A 27,157-nucleotide genomic window follows, 5' to 3' on the forward strand; every position below is an offset into this window, starting at 1 on the left:
CGGACCACGTGTCCCCGCTCTCTGCCGTTGCTATGTGGTGGGCAGCGTTTGAACTTAGAGTGCTGGTGGCTTGTTTCAACTTGCTCTGCAAAGGAAAATTACTATTATGGTCTGGGAGGCGAAGGAAAACAGCTTAGATCTTCTGGCCTTGGAAATGAGACCTTCAGCCAAGAAAAGGAGTCCGGGCTTCTCCCAGACGGGGGTCTGATCATCTAATTTAGAAAAGCCTCTGGCACCATCACGCCCCGTACACAGAGGACTCACGTTTTTAGACAACTATTATTTCTATCATTTCGTAGCATCATTTCATCGGGGATAAGGCCCCGGATGCCAGATGTTTGCATTCGTTCATCATCATTTTTTTTTAACCGTGTTTCTGTTGTCCAAGTTGTTCACGCCCATACACATGTGCACACACACACATCTTTCCACTGGGATGGTCCCCACCGCTGACCCAGCCCTGTTCGTGTTGTAGACGGACAAGGTGAAGCTGACCTGGCAAGATCGGTTCCCAGCCTACTTCACCAATTTGGTCTCCATCATCTTCATGGTGAGCTCTGGGATGTAAAGGAGGGAGGTGTACCAAGGTGTGCGGTGTTCACCTGGATGGGGCCAGCCATCCTCGTGGCAGTTGTGTTCAACCCAGGCTGGGCACGGTGATGGGGGGATTCCACCAGCCCCCTAAACTGGGGAGGGGCCAGCGTTCTGCAGTGACCCCCAGGGGGCTTCCCAAGCCCTGGGGCCCGTGTGGTGGTTTCCTTTGGTCCCTGACACACATCTTTCGTTCTGAGAGTGACACATATAAGTAACTAGTCATTCGAACCCGGGAGTTCACAGGTATTATTTAAGACAAAACAGAGGGCTTTTAAGTAAAACCAGTCAGTGAAGAACACAGGACAAAAATCAGGACGATGCCACTCAGGTGCTGGAGGGCCTGTGACGCCAGGCTCATCCGGACGCTGCTGATTTGAATAAATTGCCAACACCGTGGCCGGCTCTATTAGGGGATTTCAATCCCCAGTTAATTGGGCTGCATCCCTGGAAGGCCTCAGGCCCGTGCTAGCCGTGCTTTCATTCCCCCGACAATGGGTCAGGGCCACCTGTGGTCACTGTAGCAATGACCTTGCTATCAAGGTCATCCGCATGGCCGCTGCGGACCAAGGGCTGGGCTGTGCCCAGTGGGCTGAGGGCCTCACACCTGCCTGTCCCCCTCCTGCTGATGAGGAAACGGAGGCCAGAGGTCTCATCCCCTCCCCAGGCCGGAGGCCAGGCAGACAGTCTGCCCTGAGACGCCCCCGCCCTTCCGTATGAACTTGGAGACACACAGGTGGGCTTGCCTTGGTTTTCCACTGGGGGTGGCATCTGAGGCCCCCTAAGCTGAACAGTTTGAAGCAGCGGCAGGACTCCGCTTCCCCTCACGCTCTCTCACACGGCAGGAAGGACCTCTCTGATGTAAAGAAGTCCATGGTGGGGACCCCCGAGACCACGGGGTGGGAGCCACTGGGGGGTGGGGGGAGGGCCGTTGGGCTGTCAGGATGACTGGGTGGCAGTGGGCCCAGCCGTGTTTTGAGGGTCCTGGAGCACACGCCCCAAATGCACAGGAGTGCTGGCGGGGTAACCTAGGATGACGTGGTCCCTGCCCAGAGCATCCCCGGGGCTCACCCAACGGGGGACGGGGTGCGGGAAAGGGGGGACTCAGGCACCAAGGTTCAGCCCCTCCTGGCAGAGAAGAAGCAGTGTCAGCACAGAAGGTCCAGTGAGGGGGTGACAGGAGGTGGGAGGCTGTGGGCCCTTCTGCGCCACAGCAAGTTCGGACAAGAGTCCTCAGGTTACGTGTCACTTCCTTGAATAGTCTTCAGGGGGTTTTGAGTTTCTCTCTTAATAAGGATCAAGGTGGTGGGCAGTGGAGGGCTGGTCTGGCACCTCCGTCAGGTTTCTCTGGCCTTCTGCGCACCTGTCCTGTGCCTGTGTCCCTCTTGGTCACAACATGGCTGCTCCACCTCCAATATCACCTCCACTTTCCAGGCAGGAGGAAGGGGAAGGAGACAGAGGCCAGCGGAGGCAGCCCCTCTTTGAATGTGCTTTCCCAGAAGGCCTGCCCACACCTCTGCTTGCATCTGGCCACCCCTGTCTGCAGAGAGGCGGGGAAATGGGCACATTGTCACTGCCGCAAAGGTGGGACAGTGGGTAGGGAACTAGCTGGCCCTTGAGGTACTGGGGACCCCATCACAGATGAATCGGTTTTGTCCTGCACTCGGGAGCTTCATTCTCCGAACAAATAGCAGTCGAGCACCTACAAGATGCCCCCATGCTCCTGGCCCTGGAGATGCTGGTATGAGCACAATGGCCGAACTCTGGCCCTCACAGCCCTTTCCTTCCAGAGGGGGCATTGCACCCAGGAGGTGACGCAGCTATAGGGCTTGTCATGGGGGTGCACCGGCCCTCTGACAGGGAAAGGGGACACCTTGCTGAGTCACCCTGCAGGCCTGGCGCCCCGTCTGCACTTCCACACACAGGCAGGAGGGACGTGCCAGAGCGCAGGGCAGTGCCTTCCCCTGGGAGGGGCCTCTTGGCAGGAGCGAGGGATTTTCCCAGGAAAGCCCACATTCCGGGAGCTGGGAGCTGGCGGGGAGAGGTACCCACACCTCACCACAGGGCACCCCCCCTTCATCAGGACGTTCCCCGGGCGTGTGTGGTCACCGTTCAGTCGCCCGCAGATGTGGACAGCTACAGAGTTACTGGCCCGAAATTTACAAGAAGAGCTTCCTGGGAGATGCCCGTCGCTGTGGCCTCCCTGTGGGGTGAAGCAGCCACAGCCCTTCCGAGCTGCAACCAGAGGCACACAGCATGGCTCGGTGCCCCTCCGGGGCTGTCCTGGGAGCCTCGCGGGGCCGTTCTGGCAGGGGTGGGCCGCCCTGCACAGCCTCAGTGCGAGTGACACGCCCGGGACCCTGGACACACAGAGGGTGCAGTGTAGTCGGGCTCGGGTGACAGCCCTGCACAGCTGCCCTCCATTCAGTGTCCCCTCGGGACTGGGATTTGCCGACGTCCTCACGCTTAGGGTAGGACAGAGTGAGGACAAGGTCTTCCAGGGTGCGTCAGGGCCTTGGAGGGCAAGGAAGAGGAGCCCGGGCAGACAGACAGCTCCACGGGGAACAGACCTGTCATCCTTGCCCAGCCCGCTGTCTCGAGCAACCGCCAGTCCAAGTTTCAGGGAATGTTCTGGTCCCACAGTGGTTCGGGAAAGATGAGGGTCTCGTTCCCAGCGACAAGCCGAAGGGTGTGGGTGGCTCCTGGGGAGGTTGGGAGAAGGGACCCCATCCGTCTGTCCCAGCCAGGCCTGCAGCGTCACCCGGTGGGACCAGACCACCCCACGCCCCACCCACCTCCTGCAATAGCATCGAGAACGTCACTGCTTCCACACACGGTCATCCAGGCTGGGGGGAAGCCCCCCTGTAGTCAGCCTGCCGTCGCACGAGCCAGGCAGCTACTGGGGTTGCAGCGACCCTAAGTCCTGTCGGGGACAGGGGGCAAGATGTCGCGATGCCCCATAGCGAGCAGCAGAACATTGCGTTCCAAGCTTGGTAGACCCACCTGGAAAATCCCGGTTCATGAGCTGGGTGACCTGGCCTGGTGACCCAACCTCTCTGTCTCCTCTTCTATAAAAAAGACTCTAGCCACTCATTCATCTGTGAAGTTAGCACCGATAAAGCCCGTGGCATTTGGTGGGTGTCAAGAAACACCCATCTTTGTTTTGAAGCGGAAGTGCTCCTGGGTGGGGGCACAGTTGGGCCCAGGGAGCCGGAGGAGGTGGTCCGATGGGCCAGGGGGACCCAGCCAAGAGTCCCCTCCTCCCTCCGCAGATCGCAGTGACCTTCGCCATCGTCCTCGGCGTCATCATCTACAGAATCTCTACGGCCGCCGCCTTAGCCATGAACTCCTCCCCCTCCGTGCGGTCCAACATCCGGGTCACTGTCACGGCCACGGCAGTCATCATCAACCTGGTGGTCATCATCCTGCTGGACGAGGTGTACGGCTGCATAGCCAGGTGGCTCACCAAGATCGGTGAGTGCCCCGGCCAAGCCCTGGAACCAGGCGGCCCCAGGTCGCCTCCCTCCGGCTGTGGGGCCTTGGGCTGGTCACCCACCCTCTCTGAGCCTCACTGCTGTGACAGCTGAGGGAAGTGGTCAGCCTGGCCCGGGGCAGTGGCTCAGCAGCATGTGTCTCACTCGTTCTAGAGGTTCCAAAGACCGAGAAGAGCTTCGAGGAGAGGCTGATCTTCAAGGCTTTCCTGCTGAAGTTCGTGAATTCCTACACCCCCATCTTTTACGTGGCGTTCTTCAAAGGCCGGTAGGGGCTTCTTCAGTGACTGAAACGCACTGCTTTTCCCCAGTCCAGTACAAGGCTCCCCTCCCTCATCTCTCTTCAGGTGGGAGGCACCTGGGCCCAGGGCAGAGCAGTCAGTGGGGCTCCCACTGCCGCCGAGTTTGGGAAGAGGTCTGGCTCCTGCTGGGCCCCCAGGGAACAGGGTCCCCTGGGAAGCAGGGACCCTAGACATTGGGGACCCCAGGGAACAGGACCCTGGGAAGCAGGAACCCTAGACATCGGGGACCCCAGGGAATAAGGACCCCGGGAAGCAGGGACCCCAGGGAACAGGGACCCCAAGCAGCAGGGACCCGGGAAGCAGGGACCCTAGACATTGAGGACCCCAGGGAACAGGGACCCCAGGGAACAGGGCCCCCAGGCAGCAAGCTCCAGGGGCTCCCACAGTGGGGGGATGAGGGCTGCAGGAGAAGATGCAGGAAGGGCAGCCGCTGGTGTTCCAGGCTGGTGGGGGGGGTGAACCCCATGCCCTGACCCTCTGGAGCCGTCCTGGGTTTATCGGGGCCTGTGGCCCACCCACCAAGACTCCCCACCACCCCTCCGCCTAGGGGCTGGCGGGGCTGATCCCAGAACCCCTCCCAAAGTCACCTTCCTCGGCATCATGTGATTTATAAGTACCACTCCACCCTGGGGTCCTGGAGCTGGGCCAAGGTGCCCAGGCCCCCCTGAGAGCGCCCACATCGGAGCAGGCTCTCAGAGGCCCCCTACTCCCACATCCCACAGGAGGCTGAGAGGCGGCCTCAGGGACCACCCGCACCGCAGCCGGTCCGCGGTCCCCAGCGTGGTTCCGTGACCCTGCCACGGCGGGGGGCACCCTCTGCCCTTAGGCTGCTGTACCTTCTTCCCCTCCTGGGCTCCCTCCCCTCCATCTGCCCTTCAGCCTCTCGATTTCCCGTTGAAGCTATGTTTTCTTACCCACCTGTTGGTTTGGGAATCACATGAACGTTCGACCAACAGAAAACCCCTGTGGCTGATTCTTAGTCGGTGAAATGGGCGGAGAGAAAAGCCTGTGAGGTTCCGGAGGCTCTGACCTGGGGAATGATGATACGGCCCAGTCCCCACCTGGGGGTCTCCCCGAGCCCGCTCTCCCCTCTCTAAATGAGCCCCAATTGTTGCAGGTTCGTCGGACGCCCAGGCGACTATGTGTACATTTTCCATTCTTTCCGGATGGAAGAGGTAACAAGATCGTACGCGCTGCTCTGCTTTCTTGGTTCTGTCCACACAGCAAACCTGACAGTTCCCTGCCCTGAAAGACCCCTGCTCTGTTCTCCAGCTGCAGGGATGGGGCTTCGATCTTCTGTGGCCTGTCCATATAGGATTACCCTAAAAGGAGAACATCTCTTCAGGGTCATGGAAGCCAAAAAGTTACACCCGCTTTTTTTTTTCTTTTTTGTAAGACCTTGAATGTTTTTCTCTTTGGTTAAGATGAATTAGTGAGGAAAAAACAGGACTCAGCCAGACTTCTTTTACTTTAACATTGAAATGCCCACCTCTCTCCCTGCCAAGCACAATGCTGGTGACCTTTGGCTTCTGCTCAGCGATTCCGGCCTCTCCAGGTCTGGTGAGTCGTCCAGCTGCCTTGTGCCGCTGAGTCCTGGCCCCCAGACTTGGTCTGTCAGCTCCGTCAGACCAAGCCAGGCTTCAGGTCTCAGGGAAACCAGTCCGAATTCCCAACTTCCAGAATAATTCAGCTTATCGGAAAAGAAGGCTCTTTTTTATCAGGGTCTTCTTGATAAAGATTCTCTGAAACAGGGTAGGGAGGATTGGGGTGGGCATCAGGTACGGGGTGATCTGGCTGCCTGGGGCACAGTCTAGAAGTTCAGCCACCTGAATGCCGGCCCCTGAACATCCCAAGACATAGGCCTCATCTGCAGTAAGGGATGTTTGCAAAAAGCCCACGATGTGCTCTCCGGCTATATAACACATCATTTACATAGATGACACCCTGTTAAGCTCTTTAATGGTTGGAGAAGTTGGGGAGATGCCTTTGTGGAGTAGAATAAAGCAGAGGACGGATTTTTTTTTTTTTAATGAAATGATGGCTGTCCCAGATAAATTTTTTGGTAATGGTGTATAAAGTTTTGCTCAGGACTCAGAGAGGGGTGAGCTGTGCCCCAGAGTGTCACCCAGTGTCCCCTGAGTTCCCTTCACTTGGACAAGTTAAGCTTCTGACTGCCTGCCCGGCCCCCAGTACAAGTCCACGAAGGACAGGGCATTAGGCCTCCGAGGGGTGGCCGGCTTCCTCACCCCGCGGCTTCCCAGCTGCACGGCCCAAGCCTGCATGGCCCGGGCGGAGGAGGAGCCCTGAGATCCAGCCCCACCGCTGCCTACTCCCTGGCAATGTGCTCTGCCCTCTGAGCCTTGTTCCAGCCCCGAGAGCCTGTCGGCCAGGTTGTACTCGCTTCCGGGAGCTGCTGTAACAAGATACCACAGACCACGTGGCTTAAAACAGCAGAGATTTATTCTCTTATGGGTCCAGAGGCCAGAAGTCCAAAATCAAGGTGTCAGCAGGGCTACGCTCACTCCGAAGGTTCTAGGGAGGGTCCCTCCAGGCCTCTCTCCCAGCTCTGGCGGCCGCGGGCAATCCTTGGCGTCCCCCTGCTAATCGACGGGCCTCTCCAATCTCTGCCTCGTCTTCACGGGGCCCCCTCCCCTCAGTGTGCCTGTGTGTTTCCTCCTCTTATCAGGACACCAGCCACTGGAGCAGGGTCCACCCTATGCCAGCACGAACTCATCTTAACTCGGTCACATCCGCAAAGACCCTATTTCCAAATAAGGTTCCATTCCAAGGTCCCGGGGGTTGGGATGTGGAGGACACAATTCAACCCTCAGCACGGGGGCCAACCTCCCCTCGCTGGGGGCTGGGGGTCGTCTCTCCCGATAGGCAGGGCGGGGGTCGGGGCTGACGCCCCTGTTCTCTGTGCCGCAGTGCGCCCCAGGGGGATGCCTGATGGAACTCTGCATCCAGCTGAGCATTATCATGCTGGGGAAGCAGCTGATCCAGAACAACCTGTTTGAGATTGGCATCCCGTGAGTAGCGCCAGCTTCAGGTCACAGCGGAGCAGGGGGGAGATCAGGGCCTTGGGCTGCTCGGGAGACCCTTGCAGTAGTCTGGGTGGCAGGTGATGCGGGGCCTGGACCAGGGTGTGGGGGCACCGGAAACGGGGAGGTGGTGAGAACACAGGAGGAAGATGGGCAGTAGCCACCCCTAGTGGACGAGGGCAGGGACGAGGCCAGGATGACCCCTGCTCCCAACTGGCTGAGGATGCAGGGTACCCATAGGCGGCCCCAAACCCACGTGCCAGCCTCCATGGTCCAAGGCAGCCAAGTCTGCTTGGGGCCAGCCAGACCCCTGACACCTGAGGGGCCCTCCCCGGCCTCCGTTTCCTTATGTCACAAACAAAGCAGTGACGCTTGCCCCCTGCCCCTGGGGAAAACGGCAAAGGAAATCATCCACAGAGGGGTCATTGCAAAGATGATAGTTCAGGATTTAGAACACTCGATGGCTCAGCGAATTGGAGAAACAACTTGGAGGGGCCAGACCCCCAAGCCCACCTTCCTGGAAACCTAACGGAGGTGACGTCGTGTGTCTTTCAGGAAAATGAAGAAGTTCATCCGTTACCTGAGGCTGAAGCACCAGAGCCCCTCTGACCACGACGAGTACGTGAAGAAGAAGCAGCGGTACGAGGTGGATTACACGCTGGAGCCCTTCGCGGGCCTCACCCCGGAGTACATGGAGATGAGTGAGTGACGGGAGAATCCTGTCCTGGGAGACGGGGCAGGACGGAAAAGGGCCAGCTGGCCGCCTGGGGCTCGCTGCGGTCCCTGCACGGAGCGGGACACACCCCGGACTCAGCCGTGTCACCTGCAGCTGTGTCGCTGGATGGGAGGATGGCCGGAGGCGGCACATGACCCCCAGGAGTGGGGCGAGGGAGAGAGGGGACAGGCCGGGTGTGGCCTGCACGGCAGACACCTGGAGCCTCCCTGACCCCACCTCCGACCTCTCCCTCCACTTGGGCCACACTGGCCTCCTTGCTGTTACCCAAACTCATAGAGGTCGCTCCTGCCACGGGGCCTTTGCACTGTCTGTGCCCTGCCCGGAATGCTTTCCCCTGGTATGAGCGTCACTCCCTCTCTCCCTTCCTCCAGGGCTCTGCTCAGAATGTCCCCCACCAGAGGGGTCTTCCCAACCGCAGCGTTTACAAGGGGCAGCCCCTCCCCCTGCTTTCTGGCTCTCACCACAGCTGATATCTTTAGTCTCCACCCCTTTCTCATTCCTCCCCCATCTGCCTCTCCTGTAGAATCAAAGCTCCATGAAAGCAGGTCTCTTTTCCTTCTTCACTGCTGTACCCCCTGCACCTAGAACAGGTCCAGCTATACAGTGTGTGCTCAATACGTCCTCCCTGAATGAATGGGTGAGTGAAGGCTGAGACTCACGCAGAGGGGTCCCACAGTGTCGCGCCCCCTGGCCACCATGGACAGCTTATCCTAAATGCTGGGGGACTTCCCTGGCGGTCCAGTGGTTAAGACTCCGGGCTTCCACAGCTGGGGCCCTGGTTTGATCCCTGGCTGGGGAACTAAGATCCCTCAAGCCTCGCTGTGCAGCCAAAAAAAAATTTTTTAATGCTGGTTCCCGGGCCCAATCCTGGTCTGCGCGGAGTGGGACCCAGGACTGTGCGTTTTAACAGGCACCTGGGCAAACCAGCCAGGGACTGGTCTGCAGGGTGAGCTGGTCATGGGTGGGGTGGCCTTGGGTTGCAGGAGCGGTTCTGTTTAATTGTACCGCGGGCGCTTCCCTGCCCTATCCCTGTTGGCAGAGTTGGTCCCAGTAAGTCACTCCCAGCTTCCCGGATGACGGTGCCATAACACTCTGAGACTTAAAACAAGGAGATGGTGGGGTGTTTGGGTGACATCCTCTGTTTTGTCCCGGAATCAAACCCAGGCTGAACCCGAGGCAGGCGGGCAGCTCCCTGCCCTGTGGGTGCCGCCTCCCCAGGCCTGCCCTCTGCCCGGCTGTTTATACTCATCGTGGGGCCTGGGAGGAGGGTCTCCACTGCCTGACCCCGTGGGAGGATGGACACCCAGAACAGCAGCCTATGATGCGCCGGGAGACTGCAGTCGGTCGTTTCCCGAGATTTTAATTTTTTTTTAATTTTATTATTATTATTATTTTTTGGCTGCGTTGGGTCTTCGTTGCTGCGTGCAGGCTTTATCTAGTTGCGGCAAGCGGGGGCTTCTCTTGTTGTGGAACACCGGCTCTAGACGTGCGGGCTTCAGTAGCTGCAGCGCGTGGGCTTAGTAGTTGTGGCGCACGGGCTTAGCTGCTCCGCGGCATGTGGGATCTTCCCGGACCGGGGCTCAAACCTGTGTCCCCTGCATTGGCAGGCGGATTCTTAACCACTGCGCCACCAGGGAAGTCCCCAGATTTTAATTGTTATGGTGGCTGGAGAGTCCTGGGTCCTCTGGGGTTTGGTGAAATGAAATTCCTGGGGCAGGCCCCTCCTGCCCACCCAAGGAGCAGCTGCCCCGTGCCTGGCAGTCTCCTCCAGGCCGACTCGGGCTGGGATGGGGTAGGTGGAAGAAAAGGCCCAGTGGGCATGACCCACCCGCACCTCCAGCTGCCCTCCCCCCTGCTGTCCCTGCAAGAGGAGGCAGTGTCACTCGGGAGTCGGGGAACTCAGCAGCCCCCTGGCCCTGACGCCGAGCTTATCCAGTGGCCTCCACCCCCTCCATCATCTCCAGAGCCTTCAGGCGAGGCCAGCATCCACAGAAGCATCCCGCGGAGCCCCCGTGGGGCACGTGAGGGGCCAGGGACGTGGCTCCGGGATGAGGGATCACACGGGGCCTCCACCCGCGCCCTGCCGCGCTAACAATGGTCACGCTCAGCCCGCCGGGCCCGGGGCGACATTCTGCCGGCTTCCTTGTTTCCCGCCTGGCACCGAGCGCCCTTGGGTGGGGTCCGGCTGTACGGTTCCTGAGCCAGCTTCCCCCACTCGCTTCCATTCGGCACCCTTTCCCCGACCTGCCCCGCCGGTCCATGATGAGGAGAACAAGGAAAAGCAAGGGAGTGCGGCAAAGGGGCGAGATTGTCCGGACAGTGGGCGGTGGTCCCCGACCGGCTCCCCGAGGCCCGATGGAGGGGGACGCTGGGCGCTGTTGGAGACGCAGTGATGCTCACGGGCCCCCCAGGTCCTGGGAAGCACTAGGGCACCGTCCCAGCCCGCACACAGGGTGACTGAGGCTGGACCTTGGTGCTCATGGGCACCTTTTTCCCATTACTGGTGATTTTTTAAGATCAGACATATGATAAGTGAGTACACGCCCTTTATTCAAGAGGCAAGACTCAGGTCCAGAGCAGAACTTGGAACCTTGCCCACAGCTCCCTCCCGGCCTGGGAGATCCCCTCTTACACACTCGAGGCAGAGCCCCGTCCGACCCGGGCGCGTGGGGCGGGGGTCCTGCCATCCCGGAACAGGGACAGTGCATGCTGACCGCCACCTCCTCCTCTCTGCAGTCATCCAGTTCGGCTTTGTCACCCTGTTCGTTGCGTCCTTCCCGCTGGCCCCGCTCTTTGCGCTGCTGAACAACATCATTGAGATCCGCCTGGACGCCAAAAAGTTCATCACCGAGCTCCGAAGGCCGGTGGCCGTCAGAGCCAAGGACATCGGTGAGTGCCCCGGGCACTGGGGTTGGAGGACATACTGGGCTTGGGGAAAGGCTTCTGCTGCCCGGAAGCCAGAGGCAGAGCTGGCGAAGTGGGGTCCTGGGCTGCTCACTGCACCTGCCCTGGGGAGAGAGTCAGAGATGGGGCGGGGGGTGAGGACCTCCAGGCCCCTCTCCACCCCGCCCCGAACTCCCAACTCCTGAGCTGTGTGGGCCGCGGAGAACATTTGGGAAAGAGCGCGTGGCTCGGATGTCTGAGTATCTCCCCGGTGTGCTGCTCCAGGAGGTCCACAAGATACATTCCCTCTGACGGTCCTCAGCACCCCTGCCCCTCCCCGGATGTCTGCGTGGCCCCAGAGCACAGAGCCAGACCAGCTAATATTAGGTGCTCAGCAGTGCCTTCCTACAGAGTGTATCATTTAGTCATTTAACGTTCACAGAAGAGTAAAGGAAGGAGGGAGCCCCCTCGCACCAACGAAGGAAGAGCATCGTGTCACCTGCCTGTCGGGTCAGGGCCGAGAGCAGCCTGGGCTTTTTAACCCCGAGTCACTAAGGGGCTTCTCATCCATGTGGAAGAGGGGCTTGGGGTTGGGGGTCATTTAACATCAGCATAAGGAATAACTTCCGAATAGTCAAAGGTGTCGAAAGTGGAACCGACATCCTTGCGGAGTAGTGAGCTCCCTGTCACCAGAGGCATTTAAGCAGATGTGGGTGCCCGTCTGTCCAGGAGTGGGGGGATCTAGCAGGCAGGGCTCAGAGCCCTATGCACGCCTTGGCCAGAGCTGGCCCTCACCAGCTAGGACGATGCTCATCGTATCTTAAAGGGAATCAACTTAATCCGGGACCCAATTTTCAGGGTGAAAACAAAAAAGTCTTTATTGGGATTTTATCTTGAAATGAGATGGAAAATTACAAAATATATTCGTTTTATCTCCTATTGAACACAATTTTAGTTACAACAGCACCTGTGCTAGTTCTGTGCTGGTTCCTAGAATAAACAAGATTGAATTGTGTGTTAGGGATGTTATCTGTCATTTTACCAAAATAAGGTTTGCACACCAGCGAGATAGATCTTTGGGTTGGGCTTTTGTAGCCCAAATATAATCTTGCAAAAATACAGGGGGCTTCATCACTCCTTCCAAAACCTTCTCTCGCCCTTGGCATTGGGTCGCCCTTGTTGAAAACGCCCCTGAGGCCATTGCGTCCCCAGCCAGGGGCTCCTTGGCCCGTGCTGGGCCCCATGGTGCGGTCCCCACCCACTGATGGTGCCAGGCCCACTGATTCTCCACCATCCACCCCTGCCCCCCGAGAAGCCTGGAATCCGGCTTTACACGGTGCAGCCTCTCAGGCTGAACCGGATGAAATTGCCGTTTTCACAATTCAAACACGCTCAGATATCAGTGATTTCACCTGGTTTACATTTGTGCTCTGGGGTCCATGATGTGACCTGCCGACCCCAGGCTTAGAGAGGGTCCAGGCACGCTCGCTGTTCCACCAGGAGAGACGTCTAAGTCCAGCTCCGGTACAGAGGTCATCGCCCTGTGTTTTGACACTTCAGTCTCCTTCCCATCTGGACGACCCAGGCAATCAGCAAAGACTCAGCAAACAGATGTCCTCCCTCCTAGACTTCGTTTATGATTTTAAAAGATTTTAAGGCCCCTGAACTCACTGGCCCTGTGAAGTCCCTTCTGGCCCGCAGGGTCCCTGATTCTGCCTCATCTGTGGCCTTGGACCGAGCCTTCGCCCCTCACAACACACCCCTAAGGAGCCGGGAGGGCCGTGGCCACAGGGCCGGGGGGGGGACAGCAGTCCAAAGCAGTGGGTTTGCTGCTGCGCTGAGTCACAGCCCGGCTCTCGTTTCCATGAATGGCCGGAGAGTAAACGTTTTTGTCTCTGTGGACCGTGAGGTGATGTGCCGGATTCTCAACGAAAGGCGAAGCTTCTCACGCTTTTTTCACTCACACTTGAAAATGCAACAGCTGTTCTTTGCTCGTGGGTCATCCGAACAAGCACCAGCCATGCACTGATTTGGGCCACAGGCCGTATTTGCAAATCCCCCCCTCGAGGTCAAGGTGACGTGGAACCCAGGGCTCTCGGAAGCGTACCACGCCCTGCTCTGAGGACGACCCCGGAGAGCTGTGTCTGGCATTGAACTTTCTCTGGGGCTTTCAGCTGTCGAGTCCCCCCAGGAGCCTCGTGGGGAAGCTGGGGCAAATCCTCGGTCCCACTTTCCAGATGGGGAGACTGAGGCCAGGTGGTTAGCGGAGCGGAGCTGGAACCGGAGAACTCAAGCCCTCGGCCCCTCCCGGCACACCTCCGTGAGGTGCACGCCTGAGGCCTGGATGGGGCAGACGGTCAGCCTGCCAGGCGCTCCCTGGACAGTCCTTGGGAATCCTGAGCCCGTGCCCAGTGGCCGTGAAGAAAAGAGCGTCGCCTCCCGCCACTTGTTGCTTACAAAGGCCCAATTCTCAGGCACCCGGAGGCCCCAGGCGTGTCCACAGCGGCCAGAGTTTGCTTTGGCCTCTGTGCCTGGCAGAGCCGTGGCCGTGTCCTGTAGCAGCACCCAGACCCTGCAGCCCCCCAGGGTGGAAGGGAGCACCAGGGCGCCACGCTGCCACCGGCCCTCCGCGGCCCTGGTGGGCGTTGTCGTTCCCACCACGAGCAGGGCTTGGATCCTATCCTCAGGGTTTCTGCTCACGGCTCCTCGATGTTTCCCAGTCCTTACGGATTGGCTGCTCACTTCCTGGTTCCTGCCTGGTCAGTTGGAGCATAATCTGGGTTTGTTTATGGACTCCTCCACGGTAACCTTTCCTTGAAGAGGCTTTTGTATTCCTCCTGTGATCCGTGCAGGGCCCTGAAGGGACAGAGGGCCCCAGTGGCCCCCATGACCTGCACCCACGGCGCCAGGGGTGTCTGGAGGAAGCTCTGCCACGAAGCACAGGCGCCGCGACTGCCTTGCTTGGCCCTGGAGAGGGGGCGGGGCGTGGCGAGTGTCTGCGGGGACCCGGCCCCGTGCGCACGTGGGAACCGGCTCCAGCATCCCAGTCCTGACCTTTGACTCCAGACCAACGTGCTCCCTGCCCTCATGCTCATTCTTCAGAGCCTTCCGAGTGGGGAACTCTGCCTGAGCTCAGATCCTGGGTGCTGAGAGTTGACAGGCACGTCTAAACACCTCCCTGACGTGTGCTTGGAAACGGGGCTTAGCGTCTCCTGGGACAGCAGTGATGCCTTGAAGAAGTAGGCAGATGGAAATGAGGCATCTGCCCCGCGAGATTTTCATAAAGGAAGCCAAGATCTGTCCCAAACAGCATCAGCCCCTTGTACCTCCAGGTCGTCAGAGCAATGATTCTTATCCTGGAGTGCGGAGCGTGTGTCTGAATAACTCGCAGGGTCAAGGCTCCAAAAGAGGCTGATCCTGCGGGCCGGAGCGGCGTCCGGGTTTTGCATTTCTTCAACAGGAGCCCACAGTTCCGGGGTGGGGATCGCACAGAGGACCATCGGCCTGGACATAAAGGCACTGCAGGACCTGGAAGACAGGCTCAGTCCCGGGCCGGGGAAAGCTCTCACTGGCCCATCCGTCTCCCAGCTCAGCAACCCCATTTTCTGTTGTCACCTGTCTCGGCCCGCTGGGCCACTCCCTGGGCCGGCCGCAGACTCGTTTCCTCCTGCTGTGCTCAGGAGCCAGCTCCCGAGGCAGCCCCCTACCCGGAAACCTCAACCTGCCCGGCTCACTGGCACCCCGGTCCCCCACTCAGAGTTCTCAAACTCAGACCCCTCGGGGCCAGGCGGGGCCGCAAGAAGAAGTGGACAAAACACACGCAGCAGGCGTGCTTGTTCCCAGCTCCCTCGAAACACCCAACCCTCGGGGTTTTTTGTCTCCCCACTTTAGTCAGGTCTGGGTTTGGATAAATGTTTCTCTAAGCGACTGGTGGTGATAAAGGGAGTTGCCTTGGTACAGAGAGACCTGCAGTGCATTGTGTGGCCTGAAGGAGGCACCACTGCCAGCCATGGCCAACTGTTGTCATGGAGATGCCAGCCCCCTGCTGACTCAGAGCTGAGGCTCCTTTAGAAGCAGCAAGTTTCGCTTTTTAAAAATATGTCATCCGGGGCTTCCCTGGTGGCGCAGTGGTTGAGAATCTGCCTGCCAATGCAGGGGACACGGGTTCGAGCCCTGGTCTGGGAAGATCCCACATGCCACGGAGCAACTGGGCCCGTGAGCCACAACTACTGAGCCTGCGTGTCTGGAGCCTGTGCTCCGCAACAAGAGGGGCCGCGATAGAGAGAGGCCCACGCACTGCGATGAAGAGTGGCCCCCGCTCGCCGCAACTAGAGAAAGCCCTCGCACAGAAACGAAGACCCAGCACAGCCAAAAATAAATAATTAATTTAAAAAAATAATAATACGTCATCCCGATCTGTAAACATCCATCAACATTTTTTAAGTAGCGGGCAAGCTCGAGGAAACACCCTGGATGTGGCACCTGGATGTGGCAACCTCTGCTCGGGCGGGAAGCCTAGTTGGAAGGGCTTTCTACGTTCATACAGTCACTCAGCAAACGCTTACCCAACAGCACCCAGCCCCACGTGCCAGGCTGCGTGCTAGGCCCGGGAGGGATGGAGGATGTGCCGTTCACAGCCTCCCCGGGAGCTCGGAGTCTGCAGAAGGGCTCCCAGCCCCCGAGACGGCCAGCCGTGAGGGTGGGCCGTGCACAGCGCTGATTCTGTAAGGATGCGTTGCCCGAGGATCCGCCTCCCGCTTACTTGCACCTCGAGTGCTTCCTGCAGGAGAGACGGGAAGGGTGGGTGGATCTAGCGCCCCGAGGAGTGCAGGCCCCGTGACCGCCCTGCCACTGCTCCAGCGCGAAAGTGAGTCAAAAACCGCTGCCCTCGTGGGAAGACCCAACAGAACCGGGACGAACTTCCCATCTCGGGTTCGGTGATAGCCTGCACGGACGGCTGATGGGCAGGGAGGTGAGCGTTACTCCCACGAGGCCCCGCAGCAGGGTCTGCAGCGGGCATCGTAAATGCTTGCTTCGTGGAGTGGTGCCCGGCGGGGGCTGGGGAGCCCCCTCACAGCAGACCTCGGGTGCTGGGTCCCAGCCTGCGGTTTCCAGCTTCTGGGCTACATGGGCCTGAACCCCTGCTGTCTCTGCAGACCCCCAGCATACACCCCCGAGACGGGCGCTCACTGCGAGGGCAGCAACGCCCATGAGCGGCTCTATGTGCCCTGGGTAGAGACCCCCAAGCCCCGGCCACTGTCCCCTCCAGCCCTTTCTGAGAAGTGCTGTTGTCACCACTTCAGATCTGGCTCCGGGCAGGGAGAGAGAGTGCCTGGGACAGGATTCCAGCCCCAGCTTTTCGATGATGTGTGCCTAGCCTGATAGGAATGCGGTCAGGTCGGGGGCAGGTGCGAGCAGGGGCCCAGGGCGCCCTTCCAGGAGTTGCAGCGTTGAGGCCCTAAGGAGCGGGGCTGGCCCTGGGTAAAGTGCTTCCTTCCTGGGCTTTCTGGTCCTTGTCTCTGCTGGAGCGAGGCCAGTGGAACAGCACGTGATTCTCCAGGTGCTGTATAATCCTCCTCCCGTTCACCTGTGGTTAGGTGCAGTGCTGCACCTTGGGGCGATGGGAACAAGGGGGCATCCAGACGGGAAACGGTTTGTACCGCACTGCTGTCCAGTCATTATACCCAGGCCATGGTCCCAGCCTCACCAGCTGGGGGCCCTGACTTTGCTCCTTGACACTGGCCCTGCATGTGGCCTGTCCCTAAATTCAGTTTTCCTGGCACTAGAGCTACGGAAAATGCATAGGACATCAAACTTCGTGGTTTCAGTCTCCAGTTACTGCTGCGTGGGCTCTTTGGGGCAGGAGCTGCATCCAAATGGAATCTTTGTCTCTCTAGAAAAAGGCTCCATCCAAGCCAATCAGTAGCTTACGCAGCTTCGCAGGAGACTGTTCAGAACCAGGGACCAGATGTCTCTAAGCATCTCTTTGAGAAGCTACACAGTTTGCTTACAAACAGCTGACGAGCCAGTACAAGCCACGGGCTCTGTTTTCAGCCAGGCTCCCCCAGGCCCTCCCCAAACAACCCCCTGTTACCACGTGTCTGACCTGCCCCAGAAAAGGACCAGACCGGCCCCTGCGAAGGCCGGGCTGCTGCCTGCTAGCCCGGGTTACTGAGAGCCAGGGCAAGGGGGTCTTTAAACCTGTGCTTCCCTTCCCCCCAGGAATCTGGTACAACATCCTCAGAGGCGTCGGGAAGCTTGCTGTCATAATCAACGTAAGTGACCGGTGACGCCAGGACCTCGGCCGGGAAGCCCGGCCCAGCTGCCACGTGGTCGGGCACCCCTTCCCCTTGCAGGGAGCTGGTCCGTCCCTCCAGCCTCGGAGCAGTTCCCAGCTGGCACGAGCGTCTCCTCTTTAGAAGCATCCCTTGGTCCTGTTGAGGGGCGGGGCGGGCTCAGGCGGGAATGACAAAATCTCCTCGACCTTTCTCTGCAACCGGGGGCAAAACCCTCCACCGTGCCCACCTTGGCCCCTAAGTCCCCTCTCTCCCAAGTCCTGAGAACAAACAAGAGAAGGAGATAGAGGCAGACAGGGAGGGAGAGAGACAGAGACAGGCAGGGCGGGAGAGGGAGAGAGACAGAGACAGGGAGGGCGGGAGAGAGAGACACACAGAGACACAGAGACACAGAGAGACACAGAGATTCCTCATTAGCAACTCTTCTGCTCTTTTTAAAAAAAGTTAATTTGGGGACGTCCCTGGAGGTCCAGTGGTTAAGACTCCGTGCTTCCACTGCAGGGGACACGGGTTCGATCCCTGGTCGGGGAACTAAGATCCCGCAGGCCACGCGGCACGGCCAAAAAAAAAAAGTTAACTTTCCCCCTTTATGTGAAACTCATGCCCGCTCTTTAAAGAAGGTTTGAGGAATGCTGAAACACGGAGAGAAGAGGAAGCTGCCAGTCGCACACACACGCACACAGGCACACACAGACACACGAGCTTGCTGGGGACAGTGCCCCGCCCTCCATGGCCCTGCCCCAGCATCTGGTCCATGAGAACCCCAGGGTGGTCTGCAACGCCTCAGCCCTGTGACCCTAACCCCTCCACCAGCCGGCCAAGCCTGAGCCCCCCAGAAGCTGCCACCTTGCGTCTTGTAGGGTTGGCGGGGGGCGGGCAGGCAGCTCCCTGGAGCAGATGGTCACAGTGCTGGGTCAGGGTCACAGTGAGGCCCTGACACTCAGTTCCCATGGCACAGGAAGTGATGCTCGGCCCAGGAGAAGGGACCCTCAGAGCCCTGGGACCTGCTTTCCCTGCTGGCTGACAGCTCCCTGGGTTAAGGCTTTGAAACCCCACTTATACAGGGAGGCCGTGGGCTGAGCTTGCACACTGGACAGCGACATCTCCGCACCGCGACCCGGGCTGAGCTGGGGGGCACATTTTGATGGGGAGAGGCTGGAAACACCAAGGTACAGCCCCTCTGGGGCATGAGCATGGGGGCGCTGAGAGCAGAGCAGCTAGGAACAAGCTGGACGTCTCGTGAGAACAGCCAGCAGCAACAATAATAATAATGGCAGCTAACATTTATTGAGCATCTAGAATGCTCCAGGCCCTTCTAAGCCCATTCAGTGCACCCACCCACTAGTGCACACACGGCCCCTGGAGGCAGAAGTTTATTGCCCCATCTTGCGGGTGATACAGCCGAGGCACAGAGAGGTCAGGCGACTTGCCCAAGGTCACACAGCCAACAAGAGGCAGAGCTGGACTTTACCCCAGGCCGTCGGGTCCATGCTCTGATACTGGCCTCACACTACGCTGCCCCAGGGACTGCTCTAGAATAGGGTGAGCTGGGTCTGAACTTCACAGTCTACAAAGCACTTTTCCTCCCTGCCTTGCTCTCTTTCAAACAAGCCAGGAAGGCGAAGCACCTAGAGTGGGCGCTGTTAGCCCTGTTTGACAAGAGAAAATGGAGGCACAGAGAGGTCAGGTGATTTGTCCAGGGCCACACATTCAGTGAGAGGCAGCCAGCATTGTCCCCAAGCCGTCTCGTTCAGGGGCGCCCTGTTCCCAGCCCCCAGGCCCTCTCCTCAGGGTGCTGGAGGGGCTGACAGGAATGCCCCCAACCCTTCGTTTGTCACTTGACGAGCCGAGGCCATGGGGTCATGTTTGCCAGCTTGGGTCACATGGCCGGGCCCCAGGGCCAGCGCTGCCCTGGCTCAGGTGGGGCGCGTCCCCCTCCCCCTCCCAGCTGGCGTCCGCACTCACTGCTCTGTTCCCCGGCCCAGGCGTTCGTGATCTCCTTCACGTCGGACTTCATCCCTCGCCTGGTGTACCTCTACATGTACAGTGAGAACGGGACCATGCACGGCTTTGTCAACCACACCCTCTCCTCCTTCAATGTCAGCGACTTCCAGAACGGCACGGCCCCCAACGACCCCCTAGACCTGGGCTACGAGGTGCAGATCTGCAGGTACCACCCAGGCAGCTCTCTAAAGAGCCCCATTTGGTGGGCTTCTGGGAAAACCCCGGTTCAAGCCAGGATTCTTTCAGGGCAAATCACAGAAGAGCTCAATCTTGCTTCAAGGGGAAAAAAAAAATATCCCTGGGGTGGGGGGAGGAGGTGATTTATTAGTTCTTTAACTAAGAAGTCCATGGTAGGCTTCAGGCACGGCTGGATCCAGGGGCTGCCGTTTGTCATCCGGCCCCATTCTGACACTGCCTCCCGATTTTATACATTCCTGCATGTGGGTATCATTTCCTGACAGGCAGTAAGTGACCCCCAGCAGTCCTCTCTGCTCAGCAGTCCCAGTAGGGGGACTTTCTTTCCCACTAGTCAGCAAAAGTCCTAGGACTGAGTCTCAGTGACCTGTCTTGGGTCAGAGGCCCATCCCTGAACCAATCACTGTTGCCAGAGTGTGCGGGGCTCTTATTGGCTAGGTCTGGGTCGTGTGCCAGGGTATGGAGTCATGGCCATAGATTTGGGGGGGCCTCCCAAGGAAAACTGGGGTGCTGGGTGCTGGGCAGGCAAAAGCAACGGATGTCTGAGAGGGTCCAACGTGCGGGGCCCCGTCAGCTGGCCAGACACTCAGGGCGGGCAGGGAGTACCCCAGGAAAGACGGAGGCAGGGAGGGGGGGCACGAGTGAGGGGCAGAGCCAGGCCTGGCTATTCGCTGTGCATCTTGCCCGTGCCAGCCTGGCTGGGTTAGGGGCCGGGGGCTCCGGGCTGGGGGCTCGGGAGTGGGCCACATGATCCCTGCTGCCCAGGGACTTTGTGCAGGGGCAACAGAAGCATAAACAGATCGAGTTAAAGGGGTGATATAGCCGGAAGCCCAGGTACAGGGTGGAGACAGTAGGGGTCACTCCAAGGGGAGGGGCAAAGTGGGTAAAAGAAGAGTGGTGAGCAGGGGTGTCTGTGGGTGGGAAACTGCAGCCTGTTCTGGAGCGTAAAGTGTAAAGGGAAACGTGGTGGACGGTAGGACTGAAGGCGCAGGCCGGGGCACGGCATCCTGGGTCAGGAAACAGACAACTGTGGAGCGATTGGCCACGGGCTTTGCCATGAGGCTGAGACCGGGGAGGCAGAGTGGGGCACGCTCAGCATCTGTTGGCAGTCCGAACCGCCTCCAGCCCAGCTGAGATTCAGAACACGAAAGGATGCAAGGGCCAGAACACGTGTCACAAAGCCCACGCCATGACGCGCAGCCCTTTCTGCGTAGGGCGGATAATTTACCCCAAGGCTATTTACTCTTACTTTGCCCATAGTTCTACCAAGCTTACCTGTCTGTCTTCATACCCTTGCCCTAGTAGCAGGAAGTGGAGGAGACTGCCAGGGTCCAGGGTGCTGACAGCAACAAGCAGTGGCATGTGGCTGCTTGCAAAAAAAAAAACTGGCCCAAGAAATGGAAAAACAGCACCGCGTGCGGTCATTGGAACAGGCAGGCTGACCTATCCAGCATAGGTGCTACCGATGGCTTTGCAACAGCGGATGTGCCCGGCTGACCCCGAGTGATTGAAGAGAAATTACACGACGTGCCGTGTGTTCTGTGCCAGGGCAGGGACCACACCTACTCTGGGACCCGGTACAGCCAGGCCTGCCAACGAGAAAGGGCAGGTGACACACAAACATGCAACACAACATGCTTCCCACCCACCGCATGTTTCAAGGCACATGTATGTGAGCACATACATCACAGGAAAGGCCCAGGTGATCTGCTTCAGCCCCCTTCGTGGTCGCCTCAGGCAGGGTCGGCCTGGAGAGCTGGGGGTCAAGGGCAGGGGCTCAAGGTCGCTTCCTCCCCCTCCTCCGCAGGCACGGGCCCCAGAGACCCCCGAGCTTCCGGTCCAGGACCCCTGCCGCTTCTCAGCCAGCGCTGCACTTCTCTTGCTTTGTTTGAACATCCCACGCCAAGAACACACTCAGGCCGACCTATTTAACTCAAAATGAATTTTAGAGGAAGAATGATTTAGAACAAAGAAGGCAGGGGTATAGGTGGTCATCTTATTATAAATTCCCTCAGAAATGTCAGTGTTGGTGTTTCCTGGGTAAGAATCGGGCATCGGGCATCCAGCCCCCGGAAGCAGCTCCCCATCCAAGCATCGGTCAGGAGTCCTGGCCACGCAGGGGGAGGCCAAGGAGACAGAGCAGAGACCTGGTTTTTAAGTGAGACCCTTGTTACTTTTACCCCCATAGAGAAGGAAGGCCATGGGCCAGTCCACTCTGCTCCCTGGGATTTGGGCTTTAGCCAGGCCCACCCAACCGTTGCCCACTATTAAGTGCTGTAGGTGCCGTGAGCTCCGTACTGCCGGCCGCTCCCCTGTCAAGCCGCCTCCCAGAGGGGTTGGCTGTGGGAGGAGCAGCACCCAGCCCAGCCTGGGGCAGCAGGTATGGGAGAGGCAGCTTAGCAGAGCTGAGCACGGTGACCACCGCTGGCTACCATTTATTCCTGCACTGCAACAGGCATGGTCTCATTGAATGCTCACAGCAGCCCCAGAGAGGGCATTATTATTCTCCCCAGGGAGAGCTGGCAGGCTTAGCACAAGAGCAAAGCAAGGAAAACTGTAAGATCATCTCTGTTATAGGTCAGTGCAGGTGGTGGGGGTTGACATCTGGACGGTTCTTATGTAAGTGGGCTTTGAGGGATGCATAGGAGTTTACCAGGTGACCCAAACACATTTCCCAGCATCCTGGTGCAGCTGGCCTTGAGAACAGAAAGAAGAGGGAAGAGAAAATGTGTGTGGCTTCTGATGCTGGGAGAACAGGGGATGCCTGTTCCCATCGGAGATCAGGTGGTGCATCTTCTGCATGGCTCAGCAGCTGGCACCAGAGGGTGTGTTCCCAGCCCAATCCTATCTCTGGGGTTGGCAGCTTAGCTCTGAACAGGCCCTCCGAGACTCCCATCCAGCTCCGTCAGACACAAAGCTCTGTGGGTGAGGGGCCCTGTCTGTGCCCCCTGCAAGCTCTGCCCCTGGAATGCAGGGGCATGCAGTAGCTGCTCAATAAATACTTGCGACGTGACTAAGTGAGGGAATGCCAGACCGAGGCCCAGAGAGGCCAAGAGATGGTGCAGGGACGCACAGCAAGGCGGGAGCCAGCTCTGGGTCTATGTGAGGCCTGTGCCCACAGAGCTAGGTGCCTCCTCTCCCGGTCTCCCCAACTGGGCCTCAGCTTTTCAGTAACCAGCAGGACACACCTGCAGCCCAGCACCTAGAAGCCGCCCCGGCCATGGCTTCCTCACACGGCTTTACGGAAGCTTTTCCCCAACAGAGGGGGTCAGTCCTGTTAAAAACCAAGCACCCCCCAAATTTGGGGGCGGTTGGTGGGGACAGAACCCGGGTTCTCATCCTCACCTGCCCCACATCAGGCATCTCTGGGCCTCTGAGAAAAAGGCAGACCTAAAGCCCAGGGGACACCCACCACTCCCGCTGCACAAGGGACAGAGGTGGGACCTTGGGGGCCAGGGAAGTAAGCAAACTTGTCTCCCAGCAGGCGGTCGTGGGCAATGTCTGGAAGTGATAGAAGAGGGGTGGGCTGGTATTTATTACACGTAGATAAGGAGCTAACAGTTGGGAGAGGGAGAGACATGCACTGGGCCCCGTGGGGCAGGGTGGGCCTGGGGACAGTTCCCTGGTGCCCTGACCACACCAACTGTATGGTTAACATCGTACAAGGGCTACTTTGAGAAAATGTTTCATTTTTTCCAATCGTTTCCCCGACAGAGAGGGTTGAGACTGGAGAACTGGATTTCATGGAACCCTGCCTGGAGTTTTGCGGATGATGGGGGTTGGGTTGAGGTTCTAGGCTTAGGGACCCCACTCCTCTTCAACCAGGGAGGCCCCACTTGCTTTGTGTGACCTACCGGAGTCTCAGGTGGGATTTCTTTTTGGAAAATGGGCTCCACTGCCTTCAGAAGTTTGGAACCCCTGGACCAGATGGTCCCAGAGCCCCCTTCTGTGGGCCCACGGCTGGACTTATGGGGACGCCCCTCTGGCCTGTCCAGCCCACATGGGTGCTGGCACCCCCTCCAACGTGGGGAGACTCCCTGGGCGTGTGAGTGGGCTGGAGGGGGGCCTCTTCCTCCAGGGAGGGTGCTGTCCTACAGTTGGCCCAGGGTCCGATTCAGGCTTTCCTGACACTCACAAGCCCCTTGGTGCGGCCAGACCCCAGTTCCTGTCGAAGACCCACCTTCATTTTGCAGGTACAAAGATTACCGGGAGCCACCATGGTCGGAACACAAGTACGACATCTCCAAGGACTTCTGGGCCGTCCTGGCCGCCCGGCTGGCCTTTGTCATCGTCTTCCAGGTGCGAGGGCCCTGTCTGCTTCCAGAAGGTTTGGGAATTGAGGCACCGAGGAGGCGCTGTATGCCCAGCACAGGGTCAGGGGGACAGCAGCTGGCCGGCGTCGGGGGCTCGGAGGCTGGAGGACTTGCCCTGGGCACCCAAGGGTGCGGAGTACTGGTGACCCCAGGCCCTGGGCAAGGACAGGTCCCAGACCCTCCTCAGTTAAAGGAAGGCGGGAGGGGGGTGCCAGAAGGACTGGGGTCGTTCAGGGAACGCAGGTTTAGTTAAATGCAAGGCATCTTTATTGAAGGAGACCTGGGAGGGACCCACCTCAGTCTCCCCTGTCACTGCGCAGCGGGAGACGCGCCCCAGTGGACAGGGCTGGCAGGGACAGGAGGGCAGTGGGCTCCCGGCTGACACCAGCGCCCCCCTGCCCCCCGCAGCAGGCAGGGGACCTGGCCCCGCCTGGCCCAGTCTCTGGGGAGGGGGGCTAACTCTGAGGCCCGAGCGAATCCCAGTGGACAGGACCCCAGACTGGGGAGCAGCTGATGCACGTGGCCCTGAGGTCCCAGCCGGGGAGGCCGTGCTGGGGTTGCCCTCCTGTGTGGCCCCCAGAACCTGGAATCCAGACACTGGGTTCAAGCCCCAACCCTGCCCCTTCTACACAGTGTGGGCCCTGGCAGGGCTTCCGGCCCCCGAGGCCCCACTGCCTTGTCCTCCAGCTTTCCATAACCCTCTGGAGCCAGAACTAGTGTCTGGGGCCCAGTTCCCTAGAAGCAGAGCCTGAGCCAAGGATTCTGGTGCACGCCTGCCATTGAGGGAAGGCCTTGCAAGGGGCTGGGGGCACGGAGCTCGGCTGGGAGGGGGTCTGGGCTGGACCATGAATCCCACCACAGACGTGGGCCCACCGTGACGCAAAAGAGTGCCTTTAGTCTGCCCACCTGGCCAGTCATTGGCTGCAGCCGTCCAGGCCGGGAACAGGGAGACGGGGGGGACGGTTCCCTGGAGACGAGCCTCTGTGAGCCTTAGCGGCCAGCACCCACCACAGCTGGGGGCTGGGAGCGTCAACCCAGAAAGGTGATGGCGATGGGGGGGCACCAGCACCTTCCGTGACAAGGTGACTAACTCAGCCATACATACTAACAAGTGCCGGTCAGACGGAAGTTTAAAAACCAGAGATTTCCGTTTTTCCGTAAAAGCCAACTCATTTGCACCTTATGGACCAGAAATGCATCCAGGGAGGCGGCAAACGTTCAGGGTGATCCCGGGAGACCTTACAAATGGCAGAAGGGCCTGCGGAATCATCAGAGACAGTTTAAGCTCCCTGCGTTTCTGAGCTCTTTGTATTTTGACTGTTTTCCCTTAAAGCCTTAACACTTGTTATATTTGGTGATGTGTAACCAATCAGATCATTTCTTAAGCCTCCCAGCCAAGAGATTCAGAACCACTCAGAGACGTTTCCTATTTACTGAGCTCAGATTCTTTCAAGAAAGTCGGCCACCGGAGGCCGCCCCCTGGCTGGTTTCCTGTTTCATTTATACCTTCCGGGAAACCGAGGCCAGGGAAGTCCAAGTGTGTCTGAGGTCCCAGGGCCGGGCTGTGACGGGACAAGGCACGACCAGGTGGGGTGCAGGTGGAAGGGGGAGTGCTTCCCAGGTCCTCCTTCCCACCCCCTGGTGCTGGCTCTCCTTCCAGAACCTGGTCATGTTCATGAGCGACTTTGTGGACTGGGTCATCCCTGACATCCCCAAGGACATCAGCCAGCAGATGCACAAGGAGAAGGTCCTCATGGTGGAGCTGTTTATGAGGGAGGAACAGGGCAAACAGCAGCTGCTCGACACGTGGATGGAGAAGGACCGGAAAAAAGCGGAGCCCTTCAACAACCACAGCCCCACGCCCCCTGCCCCGCCGGACAGCCCCGACTTCCCCGGGGGCGCCCCGTAGCTGCCGGGCATCCCCGTCGACGACGCACACCCTCTCCCAGGGCAGGCGATTTCTCACAACCCCCTGGCCCAGTGGCCCCTGGGTTTGTGACAAGCCTGGAAGACCACTTTCTTCTGATAGGACAACATTTCCCCGTCTTTTTCTGTTTTGTTTTGTTTTGTTTTTCTTGTTTTTGCACAAAACCATTAGGCAGGGAATTCTGTTATCTTTAGTATTCAAGGTTAATCAGAGTGATTGCTGGGGACAGGGTGATACACAGTGGACGCAGGGGCTTTGCGGAAGCGATGCTTGGAGTCTGGGGTTTCCTTGGCCGTTGGCGGTGAGCAACAGCCCCCAGAAGACATCGTCTTTAATCCTCCTGATGCCTTAAGAGAGAGGCAAGGTGGTATTCCAAGGCATTAGACAAAAGCTGGTGCGAGATCTGAGGGCAAACAGAGAAGTGGGTAAGGAATAAACGATGCTGACACCAGTTCCAAAAGACATCACCTGTCTCTAGGTTGAAAAAGTGAGATTTTTCATCACCTTTTCCTTCCCTGGATTCAGAAACCGAGACACTGGTCAGAAAGAGAGGTGCCCTGGCTCTGTCCACTCAGAGGGCCAGGAAGCTCTGAATTTACTCTTGGAGAACTAGCGGGGTGCAGGTGTCCTGAATGAGCGGTGACTGGCACCTCTGGGGTCCCCACCAGCAGCCACATGCCTCCCCCACCTCAGGGTGACAGAAAAACGGGCGGCGAGGGATTATGACCTCGGAGGCATTTCTGCAGACGGCTTCAGGGTTGCAAGAAGTCTTAAGGCTTCTGGGGGTACTTTTGCAGCTTCAGAATATTTATTGGGTTTTTTTTAAAATCAATTCTACAGTGGATGTAAGGGTTTTTTCTCTGTAGCTCAAAGGCGGAAGGCGTTTATTTTATTAGCTAACCAAATATCATTGAGAGGAATTTAAAATACTGTTAATACCAAAGATTTTTATTAATAAAGGCTTCTATTTTGGTAACACTTCTCTATATTTTTACTTACAGGAATGTTACTGTTGGACTGTTATCATTTTAAAAGCTTGTGAAAACAAATCTCATAGCTGATAAGAATGATCTCAATTTGCAGCCATTATACTAACCGATGATCTGAAATTTCTCAAGCGCCCAGAGAAACATAAAAGAAATGTTTCACCGAAGGGAGGCACGAAAAGATAAACGTGTCTGTCTTGAACGTGTGGTCGGTGAGACGCTGACATTCCTGTGAGCTGTCAACTAGGGGGGAAGTCCGTAGGTGTAGCAGATTTTCGTTATTTGCTAAAGTCATGCAATCTGATGCTTCTCCTTTCTCTTGTACAGTAAGTGGTTTGAAATGGGGTTTTTTGTATATAAACATTGTATTAAAAATGAGGTGATTACCAAAA

General features: G+C 58.3%; 1 protein-coding gene across 11 annotated transcripts in view; it reads left to right on the plus strand.

Annotated features, from left to right (window-relative positions):
* The window catches only part of ANO1 (anoctamin 1), a 90,528-nt gene extending 63,371 nt beyond the window's left edge, over window positions 1-27,157 (plus strand). For all 11 annotated transcript variants that reach the window (XM_082477633.1, XM_082477636.1, XM_082477637.1 and 8 more), the window contains 11 exons: window positions 476-550; window positions 3,864-4,065; window positions 4,239-4,350; window positions 5,502-5,559; window positions 7,313-7,413; window positions 7,981-8,126; window positions 10,898-11,050; window positions 17,267-17,319; window positions 19,326-19,510; window positions 23,733-23,838; window positions 25,513-27,157. In XM_082477633.1, coding sequence (XP_082333759.1) covers window positions 476-550; window positions 3,864-4,065; window positions 4,239-4,350; window positions 5,502-5,559; window positions 7,313-7,413; window positions 7,981-8,126; window positions 10,898-11,050; window positions 17,267-17,319; window positions 19,326-19,510; window positions 23,733-23,838; window positions 25,513-25,761 — 1,440 coding nt within the window. In that variant the 3' untranslated portion in view covers window positions 25,762-27,157. The remainder of the gene's footprint in view (window positions 1-475; window positions 551-3,863; window positions 4,066-4,238; window positions 4,351-5,501; window positions 5,560-7,312; window positions 7,414-7,980; window positions 8,127-10,897; window positions 11,051-17,266; window positions 17,320-19,325; window positions 19,511-23,732; window positions 23,839-25,512) is intronic.

This window comes from Balaenoptera physalus (genome assembly GCF_965194825.1).
Source record: "Balaenoptera physalus genome assembly, chromosome: 10".
NCBI lineage: Eukaryota > Metazoa > Chordata > Mammalia > Artiodactyla > Balaenopteridae > Balaenoptera > Balaenoptera physalus.